General features: G+C 43.6%; 1 protein-coding gene across 2 annotated transcripts; it reads right to left on the reverse strand.

The window, feature by feature from the left end:
* Positions 1-660: 660 nt before the first annotated feature.
* Positions 661-12,998, reverse strand: arpin (actin related protein 2/3 complex inhibitor). Of its 2 annotated transcripts, XM_087981326.1 has the most exons (7): positions 12,839-12,998; positions 12,548-12,623; positions 10,978-11,110; positions 10,565-10,639; positions 9,145-9,351; positions 4,191-4,354; positions 661-3,406 (listed from the first exon to the last, which is right to left on the reverse strand). In XM_087981326.1, exons 1-7 carry the CDS (start codon positions 12,928-12,930, stop codon positions 3,398-3,400), a joined length of 756 nt encoding a protein of 251 aa, XP_087837452.1. In that variant the 5' UTR covers positions 12,931-12,998; the 3' UTR covers positions 661-3,397. The 2 variants fall into 2 exon arrangements, with proteins under 2 accessions (XP_087837452.1, XP_043530504.1); XM_043674569.2 differs by lacking the exon at positions 10,565-10,639 and having other exon boundaries at positions 12,839-12,996.
* Between the last annotated feature and the right edge of the window lie 121 nt (positions 12,999-13,119).

The following is a 13,119-nucleotide window of genomic DNA, read 5'->3' on the forward strand; positions in this document are numbered from 1 at the left end:
GAGAAAGTCAGTCAAGCTAGTTAACTCACCAAATTGGACTTAATGCGTGGTTACTGGTAGGTACCTTTATCAGAGACAGCGAAAGAAATTTCTGCGTTTGTAACCCCAAATGGACTATATCAGTTTAAAGTGATGCTCTTTGGAATGAAGAACGCACCTGCCACATTCCAAAGACTCATGAACAGAATTGTAGCTGGATTAACAGACTGCGCGTCTATTTGAATCTTTGAACTGTGGGAGGAAACGGAGCACCTGGAGGAAACCCGCACGGACAGGAGAATGTGCAGAATCCATACAGACCGTTGCTCAAGACTGAATTGAACCCAGCTTCCTGAAACTGTGAGGCAGCAATGCTAAGCACTGAGTCACCATGCCACCCCAATCCTCAATAACTTGTTTAGAGCCCTCTCTACTTTTCTGATGGTACAGTTCATAGAACACTGTTTTCTTCAATCTCCCTGGAATGTTAGCTTTGGAACCGGAGATGCAGGGAGATAATTTCCAGTCACATGGACAGTGGCTAGTCCATTAAACTTGATTTTTCACAGGTTTTGTCTCAGAAACGGTACTCAATATCTCTCATTTAAGAAAAAAATTATGAAGTTTTTTTTAACCAAATTAGCAGTATTTCCCCAAACATTAAAAGAGTAAAAGTTGAAACACTAGCAAATGAACTTTATTAGCAGCAGTATACAAAAATGCACTCGAGATATTTTCAATAACTTATATGTTGCTCATTTGAAATCACTAAAAATAATTATTCTAAACTATGATGCAATTCCTGAAGAAGGGCTTATGCCCGAAACGTCGATTCTCCTGTTCCCTGGATGCTGCCTGACCTGCTGCGCTTTTCCAGCAACACATTTTCAGCTATGATGCAATCACGTCAGGCGATCACCTCAATTTTCCACTTCTGACTGTTTGATAACGGATGGAAAATTTCACATTCATCAGAAAATGAGTCAAGGCATCAACTAATAGAGTTACACAACTTTAGCACAAAATTGATATGTTTTATTTGAAAAGCTGATGTGGAAAATTTACACTGATACAAACCATAGCAGAGGATTGATTAAACATTGTCAAAAGCTTTTGGTATCAATCCTTTCATTCCTGACCTGGTCAAATTTAAGCTTTACAGAAATCCATGTAAAACTAGTGTAAACTTTATCAACAGAATTTCTGTTGCCTTTAGAAGTAAAGGTTAAGAGAATTATTGAATGGTAACAGTGCTTCCTATTGTGTCCAAGCTGCAAGAAATGGTTCCATTTCTCCAAGGCCCCACACCTTTTTTCCCCCTCTTAAGATAGTTTATCTTACTATTCGGGCAATGCATTCCAGAGCCTACCTACTTTGCATGAAAACATTTGTTGCTTCTTTTGTCATTCATTGTTTCTGCCAGTAGGAAAAGTTTCTCCCAAACTACCTGTATTCTGTCATCTCTTGTGACATTCACGAAATTTTAATTGTCAGCAAGTTGTACTAAGCTGCACCTGGAATTTGGTAAAGGATCTCAGCAATGAAGCCTGGAGAAAATATTTTATTACATTGGTCAATAATCTTAACTGCACACCTCAATCCCTCTGGTAATCGTTGACCACAGTTTATACAAAGTGATAATACGCTGGAATTAAACAGCACACACAATCAGAATTAATCATCTGTGGCAGGTTTCAAATGCAGGTGTTTAAAAGGAATTCCAACAGGCACACACAATTTGACCAGTCAATAAAAATTGATTCATTGTGTGGAGGTGCCAGGTTGAACTGGGTTGGACAAAGTCAGAAGTCACACTGACACCGGGTTATAGTCCAACAGGTGACTTTACCTGACAAAGCAGCAGCATTCCAAAAGCTTGTGATTCCAAATAAACCTGTTGGACTATAACCTGATGTTGTATGACTTCTGACTTTAAGGCATCATCATCAATTACTTTCAACATTTTGTTTTCCTAAAAAGTTTATTTTATAGTCTTATCTCTACTCTCCAAAGAAGGCATACAGTCCCTTCTCATACTTCAAGTACTAGAAATATACAGATGTAACTCTTGGTTCGCTCCTTCGAACATTCATGAACAGACTGGCTCGTCAATTGTAAGCAGAATGTCAAATCATATCACTATCATACAGCACATTGATATACCTGTCACTGAACCTTGTCAATCCCGCAATCAGTTCATAATGTATTTCTGTTTGAGACTTTGGAGGAGATTTGTAGCTCAGTTGTGGATGAGCTTGACTGGGACAATATATCCATTCTGAGACAGGCTAAACAAAGGCACACATGGGAATTTCTAGAGGCCTGGCATTCAAACTGGAACGGAAGCCCATTAACAAGCATATAGATTTGGACCCCATTTACCAACCTCTCAGAAACAGAACTGGGAATGATATCACCCACTACAACAAACAGAGACAGATAAATAGCAAGCGGGACAGAACACCAATGCTTCACTGGAGGCTCACTGATGATAGTACCTAGCATGGTGACGAAAGGCCTGCAAACAAATCCACCAGCTCGCGAGCAAACTTACAATGTGATATTACTAACATTTTGTCGATAACTTACACTTCACAATAAAATATTTTTGAGGCCAAAGGAAAAGGAAGAATAAACAGTGTAAGAGGTAAATTAAGGTCTGACCATTCAGAGTAGGTTTACAGGAAGCTTTTAAGAACATATTTGAATTTGTCAGTGAGAAATAAATTGAGATGCTCAGGGAGACAATTACAAAATGAGAATATGCAGAGACTATGAATGTAATAACCTTTAGGGGAATCAACAATTGTTGGACCTCCAACCATTTTGATCGTTGCTCTGTATTCATTGTATGAATCAAGGATAACTATACAGACAGACGACATGCTGGATGGTTATTTGAGCACATCAAGCAAACAATTGCAGATACTGGATTAGAGCCAGAGGACATTTAGCTGGAATGGTTCACTCAGTAATCTAGTCCAAGACTGGTTTTGGATTATTCCTTCACCAAATGGTCCGAACACACTGTGGAGGTCCAATCATCCAACTTGAAGAAAGTACCTTGTTTGACACCAACTGGTGCTCCAAATCAGCCATGTCACTAAGGGAATCACAAGGCAATATTGTTCCAAATAACATTACTTCAAGGATAATTTTAATAGTGAAGAAAATGAAGGCCTTTGCAGATATATCAGAATTATCCTCTGCAATCCTCTAGTTAATGTTGTAATGCTTAACAAGACATCATGGTTATTGAAGTTTAATTTGTTTTGGTTTTATTGTCAGTAAAGTTTTGCTCCAAATTTCAAAATCAAAAGTCGAATGAAAAATAGCTTGATCTGTGACCTCTTATCCTGTTCAATAATTTCCAGAATTGCTGCCATTTGTTGGTTTTGTTGATGTTAAGGAATCTCAATCAATCATTCTGGAAGAAAAAAAGATTAAATGAATATACTGAATGAACAGATCATTCATCAAAAAAAAATGGAAAGAGAAAATATTGAAAACAGAGGGTTAGTTCAGCAAAAATCAGACTTATATTCAGCCTTCAGGTGAACTGGAAAGGACTGCACAAAGGGAAACGACATACAAGCTAAGAATCAGAAATATGTCTCTGAATAGAGAATCTATCTATCTATGGACTGGATTCTAAAATGTTCAGATTTGAAGCAAACATTTTCACTGATCACAAGATAGATTCAATTTAGAAATTGCTCTTGGGTAGTGACACCAGGATCAGATCAGCTGCCTGTTACCCGCAGGACTGGATATGTAATTTTATCCATTAAATAACACAAGCCGTATATCACAGCCAGCACTGTTCTGCACCATTGCTGGAATGAAATACTCCCTCAAATGTCCAAACAAGAATCATATTTATAATCAATCTGAATTTTAAAGATTGCCTACAATTGCTTTGAAACACATTTTTAGAAACTATCACAATTTCCAACACTATGATTAAGCTAGCTACTGAAGCCAACTTCTATCCTTAATTTGTAAAAATGGGTATTATTGATATTTAATTTTAGATGTAATTTAATATTTACTGTCAGCTGTTCACGCAGATTTGCTGCATTTATTGTTTTGTAGACACTTGACAATGAATTCCTGAACAATATGACTCTTGAATGAAGTATCACTAAAGATTGGATAAATCTGTCAATATAAGGAGTAAGTGAAAGAAACACTCTCCATCCAAGTCTTACCCATTCATCCTCATCAACGCCTTCTCCCTGGGTGCAAGTTTTGGCCTCTTGCTCAGTTTTGCACTTTGCAGCAAATACATTGTCAGTCCAAGAAGTTCCCACCTTTTCACCTCCTGCAAAGTTGCATTTAGTCACAGTTCCAGCATCCATTTTGGCCAGTGAAACTAAAAAAAATGCATTCTTACAATAAGAGCTCGTGAAATTTTTAATCCTGTCAGAGACTTAGTCAAGCTTGGCTTATGGAAAGGTCACTCATTCAACTTCACGCTGAGTGACCCACAGCTGAAGGATACAAGGCGCAAGACTTAATTACTGTGAAACTTGTTTAAATGTCTATCATGGTCCAGTTAATAGTGGGGGTGGGGTGGGGTGGGCACACATTTTCCTTTTAGACTGTAAACTGGAATAGAAATCAGACACTACTAGAGACCTAAAATACTAGAATTCTGCAACTTGAAAAATTAAAAAGTGCAGATATTTAGCTATACATGACAATGTTGCTTTTGTAGTAATGAGATCATTATATTATTGAGACAGAGCAATATCAGGAGGTTTTGAATTAAGGAAAAGCTGCCTGATAACATCCTTCAGATTGGTCAAGCCATTGAGTCCTCAGTAGCAGTCTGTCAGGTAAATTGATCATCTGGTGGTCAATTGGATAATTACAAATTTGTGATGGCTTGTGGAAGAGCAAGACTCAATTATTGATGCAGTGTTGTTGCGATAATACAGTGAACTTCTGATATTTCAGATATATAGCATTTATCGAAAGTATCAAATCATAAAATAGTTTGGTAGGGTATTCATACTGGATTTACAGATGAAAAACTCCAAACAAACATCACATCATTAGATGCATTAGATCATGGATATTATCAGCCTTTGAATCCCACAGCAGCACTCTGGCGGCGGCGGCAGTGGCAGCAGCAGCAGCATGGGGTGGGCTGGTGTAGCTTGAAGTGGGGAAATGGTGGAGAAGTTATCTTTCTTTATTTTATTTTAAGTTAATGAGAATGACGATGATTCATGGCAACAGTATAAACTTTTCACTATGTTATATTAACTACACATGACAAGAAACGGTTCACTAAGGTGCTAGTTAAAACAAGATTTGCTGTACAAGAAAAGATCCATGTCCACCAAAACAGCGGTCAAATTGAAGAATGACAATCGTTATATAGATACCAGCATATCACCAATACTAAAAATAAAAGGAGAGAAACAACCTTGGATCTTCAGAATTGTTTTCTTGGTCTCTATTTTCAAGCTATGATATTTGTATCAAAAGTTTTTGTCTCTTTTGTCTAATTCGTGAATGAGTGTGTATGTATTTGCGGTTTCAAGAGGGTATTGTTTAAGTCATACAGTAGTATTCTTTTCTTCACTGCTATTTGTCAAAGTTCCTGTCAACATTGAAATCTGGTGTGATCCTGAGTAGCAGTCCATCAAGTAAGTTGATCATCTTGGTGATCAATTGGATAGTTACAAATTTTGACAGCTTGTGGTAGAGTTAGGCTCAATTATTGGTGCAGTCTTCCCAGTTAAGTCAACAAAAGCACTTCCATTTCTCACTCACAAGATTAGAGGTTTAAGTCCCAACCTAGGGATTAAGTACAGAAATCAAGGCTGACATCCTAGCTCTCACCTGAGCATGTGTGGCACACTCCGAAAGGTACTGCCTTAACAGTCTATAAGGAATTTGGACCCATTAATATACACTTGACATTTTTTTTAAAACATCCATTCTATACCTGTTTTTGTGCAATAAGCAAATGTAGCAATCATATTTGGATCCATGCATCCACATCATTGATACAGATTGTAAATAGGTGAGGTTCAGCATTAATATCTGTGGCATTACACTAGTTAAAGCTGGGCAATTTTTTTAATGACCTATTTACGCCTATTCTATACAGGATGCAAGTATTCTCCCAGGGGAGATTATAGTGTAGTATAATGTCACAAGGTTGATATTCCAATGTTCCTGGGGAAATGGGTTTGAATCCCACTGTATCAGATAGTGAAATGCGTGCAATAGCAATATGAAGATAAATAGCTAGCCCAATGGCAGACAATTAACCATTGTCAATTATCATTAAAAAACGCTCTCGTTCACTAATGGCAATGTTATTACGCAGTCTGACCAATATCCAACTCTGGTCAGCAAAAGGAGGGGAAATAATGCTGGCCTAGCCTGTGAATAAATACATGAAACCTATTCAACTCTGTACCAACATTCCACATTATTGACTTCCCAATATTGCTCTTTAAAGAACCAATGCTCACTTTGGTTACATTTTCCTTTTTAAATACTTAAAACAGCTTTTAGGTTTAGTTATAATTGTGGAACATCAGTTCCATCACTACATTAATTTTCACAGCAATATACGCTGCTCCCATTTTGATTCCAGCCTTCATCTCCCTTGTTAACTACCCAGAGGGCTGTTGAAGGAATATTTGTTTAGTGACTTATGAAAAAATCTCTAAAATATATGGCACTGTCCTATCTTTTAACCCATTTCCCATATTGATTTAGCAAAGTGTCCTTGTAATTGCCTTGATTCAACTTCAAGACACTAGATTTGAGTGCGAGAGAGAGAGTGTGAAAGAATACGCACGTGAGAAGGAGAGACGCAGTGGGGGTTTGTCAGAGTAAAGAGCTGGAAGTGTGTGATCCTACTGTGCACAAATGGCTTTGTTTCTCATTTTCTAATTTTGACAATCAACTATTGGCTGCGAAGGATTTGGGGAATTCTAGACTTGATGGAAGCTCTTGCTTCTCATAAGGTGGGTGAACTTGCAGCATGGGTTGGTACCCAGGACTTCGATGTTGTGGCCATTTCAGAGACATGCGTAGAGCAGGGACAGGAATGATTGTTGCAGTTTCCAGGATTTAGATGCTTCAGTAAGAACAGAGAAGATGGTAAAAGAGGGGGAGGTGTGGCATTGTCAGTCAAGGACAGTATTACGGTGACAGAAAGAATATTTGAGGATTCGTCTATTGAGGTAGTATGGGTTGAGGTTATAAACAAGAAAGGAGAGGTCACTCTGTTGGGAGTTTTCTATAGGCCTCTGAATAGTTCCAGAGATGTAGAAGGGATAGCAAAGATAATTCTGGATAGGAGCGAGACTAACAGGGTTTTTGTTATGGGGGACTTTAACTTTCCAAATATAGTCAGAGTACTTTAGATGAGTCAGTTTTTATCCAATGTGTGCAGGATAGTTTCCTGACACACTGTGTAGATAGGCCAACAAGGGGCGAGGCCACATTGGATTTGGTACTGGGTAATGAACCTGGCCAAGTGTTTGATTGGAGGTAAGTGAGCACTATGGTGATAGTGACCACATTTCAGTTATGTTTACTTTAGCGATGGAAAGGAATAGGTATATACCGCAGGGCAAGAATTAATGCTGGGGAAAAAGCAATGATGATGCAATTAGGCAAGATTTAGGATGCATAGCATGGGGAACAAAACTGCAAGGAATGGGCACAATTGAAATGTGGAGCTTATTCAAGGAATAGGTACTACGTGTCTTTGTTAAGTATGTGCCTGTCAGGCAGGGAGGAAGTGGTCGGGTGAGGGGGCCCTGGTTTACTAAAGATGTTGAATCTCTTGTCAAGAGGAAGAAGGTGGCTTATGTTAGGATGAGACATAGAGGCACTTGAGAGTTACAGATAAGCCAGGAAAGACCTAAGGAGAGATCTAAGGAGAGATCTAAGAAGAGCCAGAAGGGGACATGAGAAGTCATTGGTAGATAGGATCAAGGAAAACCCTAAAGCTTTGTATAGGTATATCAGGAATAAAAGAATGACTAGAGAAAGATTTGGGCCAATCAAGGATAGTAGTGGAATATTGTGCATGGAGACGAGGAGATAGGGGAAGCGCTAAATTAATATTTTTTGTCAGTATTCATACTGGAAAAAGACAACGTTGTTGAGGAGAATATTGAGATACAGGCTACTAGATTAGACGGGAAGGAGGAGGTGTTAGCAATTCTGGAAAGTGTGAAAATTGATAATTCCCCTGGGCCAGATGGGATTTATCCTAGGATTCTCTGGGAAGCCAGGGAGAAAACTGCAGATTCTTTGGCTTTGATCTTTATGTCGTCATTGTCTACAGGAATAATGCCAGAAGACTGGAGGATAGTAAATGTTGTCTCCTTGTTCAAAAAAGGGAATAGAGACAACTCTGGTAATTATAGATCAGTGAGTCTTACTTCAGTGGTGGGTGTGGAAAGGATTATAAGAGATAGGATTTATAATCATCTGGAGAGGAATAAGCTGATTAGAGATAGTAAACACTATTTTGTGCAGGGTAGGTCGTGCCTCACAAAACTTATTGAGTTCTTTCAGATGGTGCTGCATTTAGAGTGTTGCATACAGTTCTGGTCACTGCATTATAGGAAGGATATGGAAGCTTTGGAAAGGATGCACAGGAGATTTATTAGGATGTTGCCTGGTATGAAGGGAAAGTCTTACGAGGAAAGGCTTGAGGAGGAAGTTGAGAGGTGACTTAATTGAGACATATGAGATAATCAGAGGGTTAGATAGGGTGGACAGTGAGAACCTTTTTCCTCAGATGGTGATGGCTAGCACGAGGGGACATAGCTTTAAATTGAGGGGTGACAGATACGGGATAGATGTCAGAGATAGTTTCTTTATTCAGAGTAGTAAGGGCATGGAACACACTGCCTACAACAGTAGTAGACTCACCAACTTTAGGGCATTTAAATGGTCATTGGATAAACATAAGGATGAAAATGGAATAGTGTAGGATAGATAGGCTTCAGATTGGTTTCACAGGTCGGCGCAACATCAAGGGCCAAAGGGACTGTACTATGCTGTAATGTGCTATGTTCTTGTTTTGTAAGAAAACCAGCAAACGATTTACAGCTGCAAAAACAACGAATGTCAGTATTGTCAATTATTCCAGGATGTAACACTCAAACTTACAAATAAAAGGACTGTCCCCCAGGGTTTTCAGTCGTAATCCATCTTCAACTTCCAGCTCAATGTTTTCCATCTCTCCCTCCAAGATCCAGAATGCCAAGCTGTGACTGGGGGTGTGTTTCTCTGAGATTTTAATAAGCTCTGGTTTATTAATCAATTGCTTCAGATCTTCAACTGAAATCTTATCTGTCTGTCCCGCTGGTTCCACCTCTGCCACATGACATAAAACATGAAAACAAAAAGTTAAGAAACAGACTCTTAAGTCCATGGCATTAGGTGTTTGACAATTTTCACCTGCTTTTTGATGCGAGGTGCTGCATTTTGGGAAAGCAAATCTTAGCAGGACTTACACACTTAATGGTAAGGTCCTAGGAAGTGTTGCTGAACAAAGAGACCTTGGAGTGCAGGTTCATAGCTCCTTGAAAGTGAAGTCGCAGGTAGATAGGATAGTGAAGAAGGTGTTTGTTATGCTTTCCTTTATTGGTCAGAGCATTGAGTACAGGAGTTGGGAGGTCATGTTGCAGCTGTACAGGATATTGGTTAGGCCACTTTTGGAATATTGCGTGCAATTCTGGTCTTCTTCCTATCGGAAAGATGTTGTGAAACTTGAAAGGGTTCAGAAAAGATCTACAAGGATGTTGCCAGGGTTGGAGGATTTGAGCTATAGGGAGAGGTTGAATAGGCTGGGGCTGTTTTCCCTGGAGCATCGAAGGCTGAGGGGTGACCTTATAGAGGTTTATAAAATCATGAGGGGCATGGATAGGATAAATAGACAAAGTCTCTTCCCTGGGGTGGGACAGTCCAGAACTAGAGGGCATAGGTTTAGGGTGAGAGGGGAAAGATATAAAAGAAACCTAAAAGCAACTTGTTCACGCAGAGGGTGGTACGTGTATGGAATGAGCTGCCAGAGGAAGAGGTGGAGACTAGTACAATTGCAACATTTAAAAGGCGTCTGGATGGGTATATGAATAGGAAGGATTTGGAGGGATATGGGCTGGGTACTGGCTGATGGGACTAGATTGGGTTAGGTTATCTGGTCGGCATGGCCATGTTGGACCCTAAAGCTTTCTATAGGTATATCAGGAATAAAAGAAGACTAGAGAAAGATTAGGGCCAGAGAAAGATTAGGGCCAATGAAAGATAGTAGTGGGACATTGTGCATGGAGTCCGAGGAGATAGGAGAAGAATTTTTTTTGTCAATATTCACCTGAAAAAAAGACAATATTGTTGAGGAGAATACTGAGATACAGGCTACTAGACTACTACTAGAAAAGTCTTTTTCCGTGCTGTACATCTCTATGACTTTATGTGACCATTCTCACACCAACTCCTGCTCACTAAGGTTTTATGACTGCTGTTTTTGGTCCTTTATCTTTGACATAAAATAACACTGAAGACGAAGAAACAAATATTCAAAACTTACCCAAAACTGACTTGCCAGTATGGATCACTTCAGGCAGATTGAATGACTTTGACTTTTTGTAATTATTTGTGTTCTCTAAAGAAACAAAATGGGATCACCCACTGCCCCCACACCAAAACTAGTAATGTCATAAACACTAATTTCCAGATAATTTCAATCTGCACATCCTCCAAACATGGATAAACTTGCACATTGGACTAATAGATACCATTCAGCCACTTGAAAAAAATTATACACACATAGGAGACCATTCATCTTCTCAAGCCTGTCACACTAGCCACTCAAACCTGTTACATAGGAACAGGATTATTCAGCCCTTGAGCCTATTATACTTGGTAGGTAATTCACACAGTCAAATCCATTTTAACATTCAATATGCTCATGGCTGCTCAAATCTAACTTCATATACTCACTGAAGGAAGACATCAAATAGCCAGTGTTGACCATTTTAGTTTCACTGAAATTTGGTTCAATCTCCACACCAGCAGAATCAAACTGCCTTTTATGGATCCTTGTTGGTTCAATATAAAGAATGAAATAACGATGCTGGAAAGTGTAAATACATTTTATTAAAACTCAACAGACATTTCAGTTTATTAAATAAAGTAGACTAAATGAATTATATATAATTTATAGTTCCAATGAAGGGTAATTGGACACAAAAAACTCTATTTCTGCCGCCACAGATTCTGCCAGACTGGTTGAGTTTCACAACCTCGACCCTCTCTCTTCTATTCCACGTGTCTCGCTCACCTCCCCCCCCTCCCCACCATCACACCTCCCCTCCACTCCCTCACCCCTCCCCTCACCCTCCCCACACCCGTCCCCCTCCCCTACCCCTCCCCCATCCCTTCCACTCCTCCCTCCCCTCACCTCACCTCCCCCTCCACCACCCCTTCCCCCGCACCTCCCCCTCCCCACATCCCCACCCCTCCCCCGCACCTCCCACTTCCCACCCCTCCCCTCACCCCCTCCTCCACCTCCCCTCACCCCCTCCCCTCCTCCACTCCTCACCTCACTCCCCTCTCCCCTCCCCTCACCCCTCCTCCCCCCCCTCCCCTCCTCCACTCCCCTCCCCTCACCCCTCCTCCCCCCCTCCACTCCTCACCTCACTCCCCTCTCCCCTCCCCTCACCCCTCCTCCCCCCCCTCCCCTCCTCCACTCCCCTCCCCTCACCCCTCCTCCCCCCCTCCCCCCTCCACTCCTCCCCTCCTCCCCCCCTCCACTCCTCCCCCCCTCCCCCCTCCACTCCTCCCCCCCTCCCCTCCTCCCCCCCTCCCCTCCTCCCCCCCTCCACTCCTCCCCCCCTCCCCCCTCCACTCCTCCCCCCCTCCACTCCTCCCCCCCTCCCCCCTCCACTCCTCCCCCCCTCCCCCCTCCCCCCCTCCCCCCTCCACTCCTCCCCCCCTCCCCCCTCCACTCCTCCCCCCCTCCCCCCTCCACTCCTCCCTTCCACCCCTCCACTCCTCCCCCCCTCCCCCCTCCACTCCTCCCCCCCTCCCCCCTCCACTCCTCCCTTCCACCCCTCCACTCCTCCCCCCCTCCCCCCTCCACTCCTCCCCCCCTCCCCCCTCCACTCCTCCCCCCCTCCCCCCTCCACTCCTCCCTTCCACCCCTCCACTCCTCCCCCCCTCCCCCCTCCACTCCTCCCCCCCTCCCCCCTCCACTCCTCCCCCCCTCCCCCCTCCACTCCTCCCCCCCTCCCCCCTCCACTCCTCCCTTCCACCCCTCCACTCCTCCCCCCCTCCCCCCTCCACTCCTCCCCCCCTCCCCCCTCCACTCCTCCCCCCCTCCCCCCTCCACTCCTCCCCCCCTCCCCCCTCCACTCCTCCCTCCCACCCCCCCCCTCCCCCTCCCCCTTCCCCCCCTTCCCCACCTCTCACCCCTCCCCTCCCTAACCCCGCCCTACCCCAGCTCCTAGCCCCGCCCCCTCTCCCCTTACCCCTCAGGGTAGTGGCCCCGGACTATCTCGCCGTCCCTTACCGTGCTCTTTCCGCTCTTGATGATTTGATGGCGACTGATGGCCCGCAGTTTTCCCTCCAGCACCACCCCAGGGCCGCTGCAAACAAAATGGAGCCGTTACCCTCTTTGGGAATCGCCCGCTTGCCGCCCCCTGAGTACGGAGGGGAGGCCCAGGTCTGCAGCTCAGAGAGTGTGCTGCTGGAAAAGCACAGCGGGTCCGGCAGCTTCCGAGAAATGGCCCTGATGTCCCGACCCTCCTGCTGCTCGGATGCTGCCTGACCCTCGAGGTACGGGCCCGTTACCGATACTCACCGCTGCATCTGAGCCGGCTCCCAACCCCCCGGTACCGACTCCGCGATCACCGGTCTGTTCGCTAACGCTTTATCCTCGTAAATTCTGCTCATGGCGTTTTCCTGGGACCGAGACAGAGGCCCCGGGCTCAGAGGGTGGGGCGTCCGCGGGTTCAGGGGCGGGGCGGGGCGGGGCGGGGCGTCCGCGGGTTCAGGGGCGGGGCGGGGCGGGGCGTCCGCGGGTTCAGGGGCGGGGCGGGGCGGGGCGGGGCGTCCGCGGGTTCAGGGGCGGGGCGTCCGCGG

Source organism: Chiloscyllium plagiosum, unplaced genomic scaffold (genome assembly GCF_037043375.1).
Source record: "Chiloscyllium plagiosum isolate Xiang-an unplaced genomic scaffold, Cpla_swu_hap1 HiC_scaffold_39, whole genome shotgun sequence".
Taxonomy (NCBI): Eukaryota; Metazoa; Chordata; class Chondrichthyes; order Orectolobiformes; family Hemiscylliidae; genus Chiloscyllium; species Chiloscyllium plagiosum.

Excerpts from the sequence above, each read along its gene's own strand:
- arpin (XM_087981326.1), bottom strand. The coding sequence starts at position 12,930 with ATGAGCAGAATTTACGAGGATAAAGCGTTAGCGAACAGACCGGTGATC. Across the intron at positions 11,111-12,547 it reads TCAAGAGCGGAAAGAGCACG|CATCGTTATTTCATTCTTTA; the intron begins GTAAGGGACGGC and ends TACACTTTCCAG. Across the intron at positions 4,355-9,144 it reads GGGGGACAGTCCTTTTATTT|TTTCACTGGCCAAAATGGAT; the intron begins GTAAGTTTGAGT and ends CATTTTTTTTAG.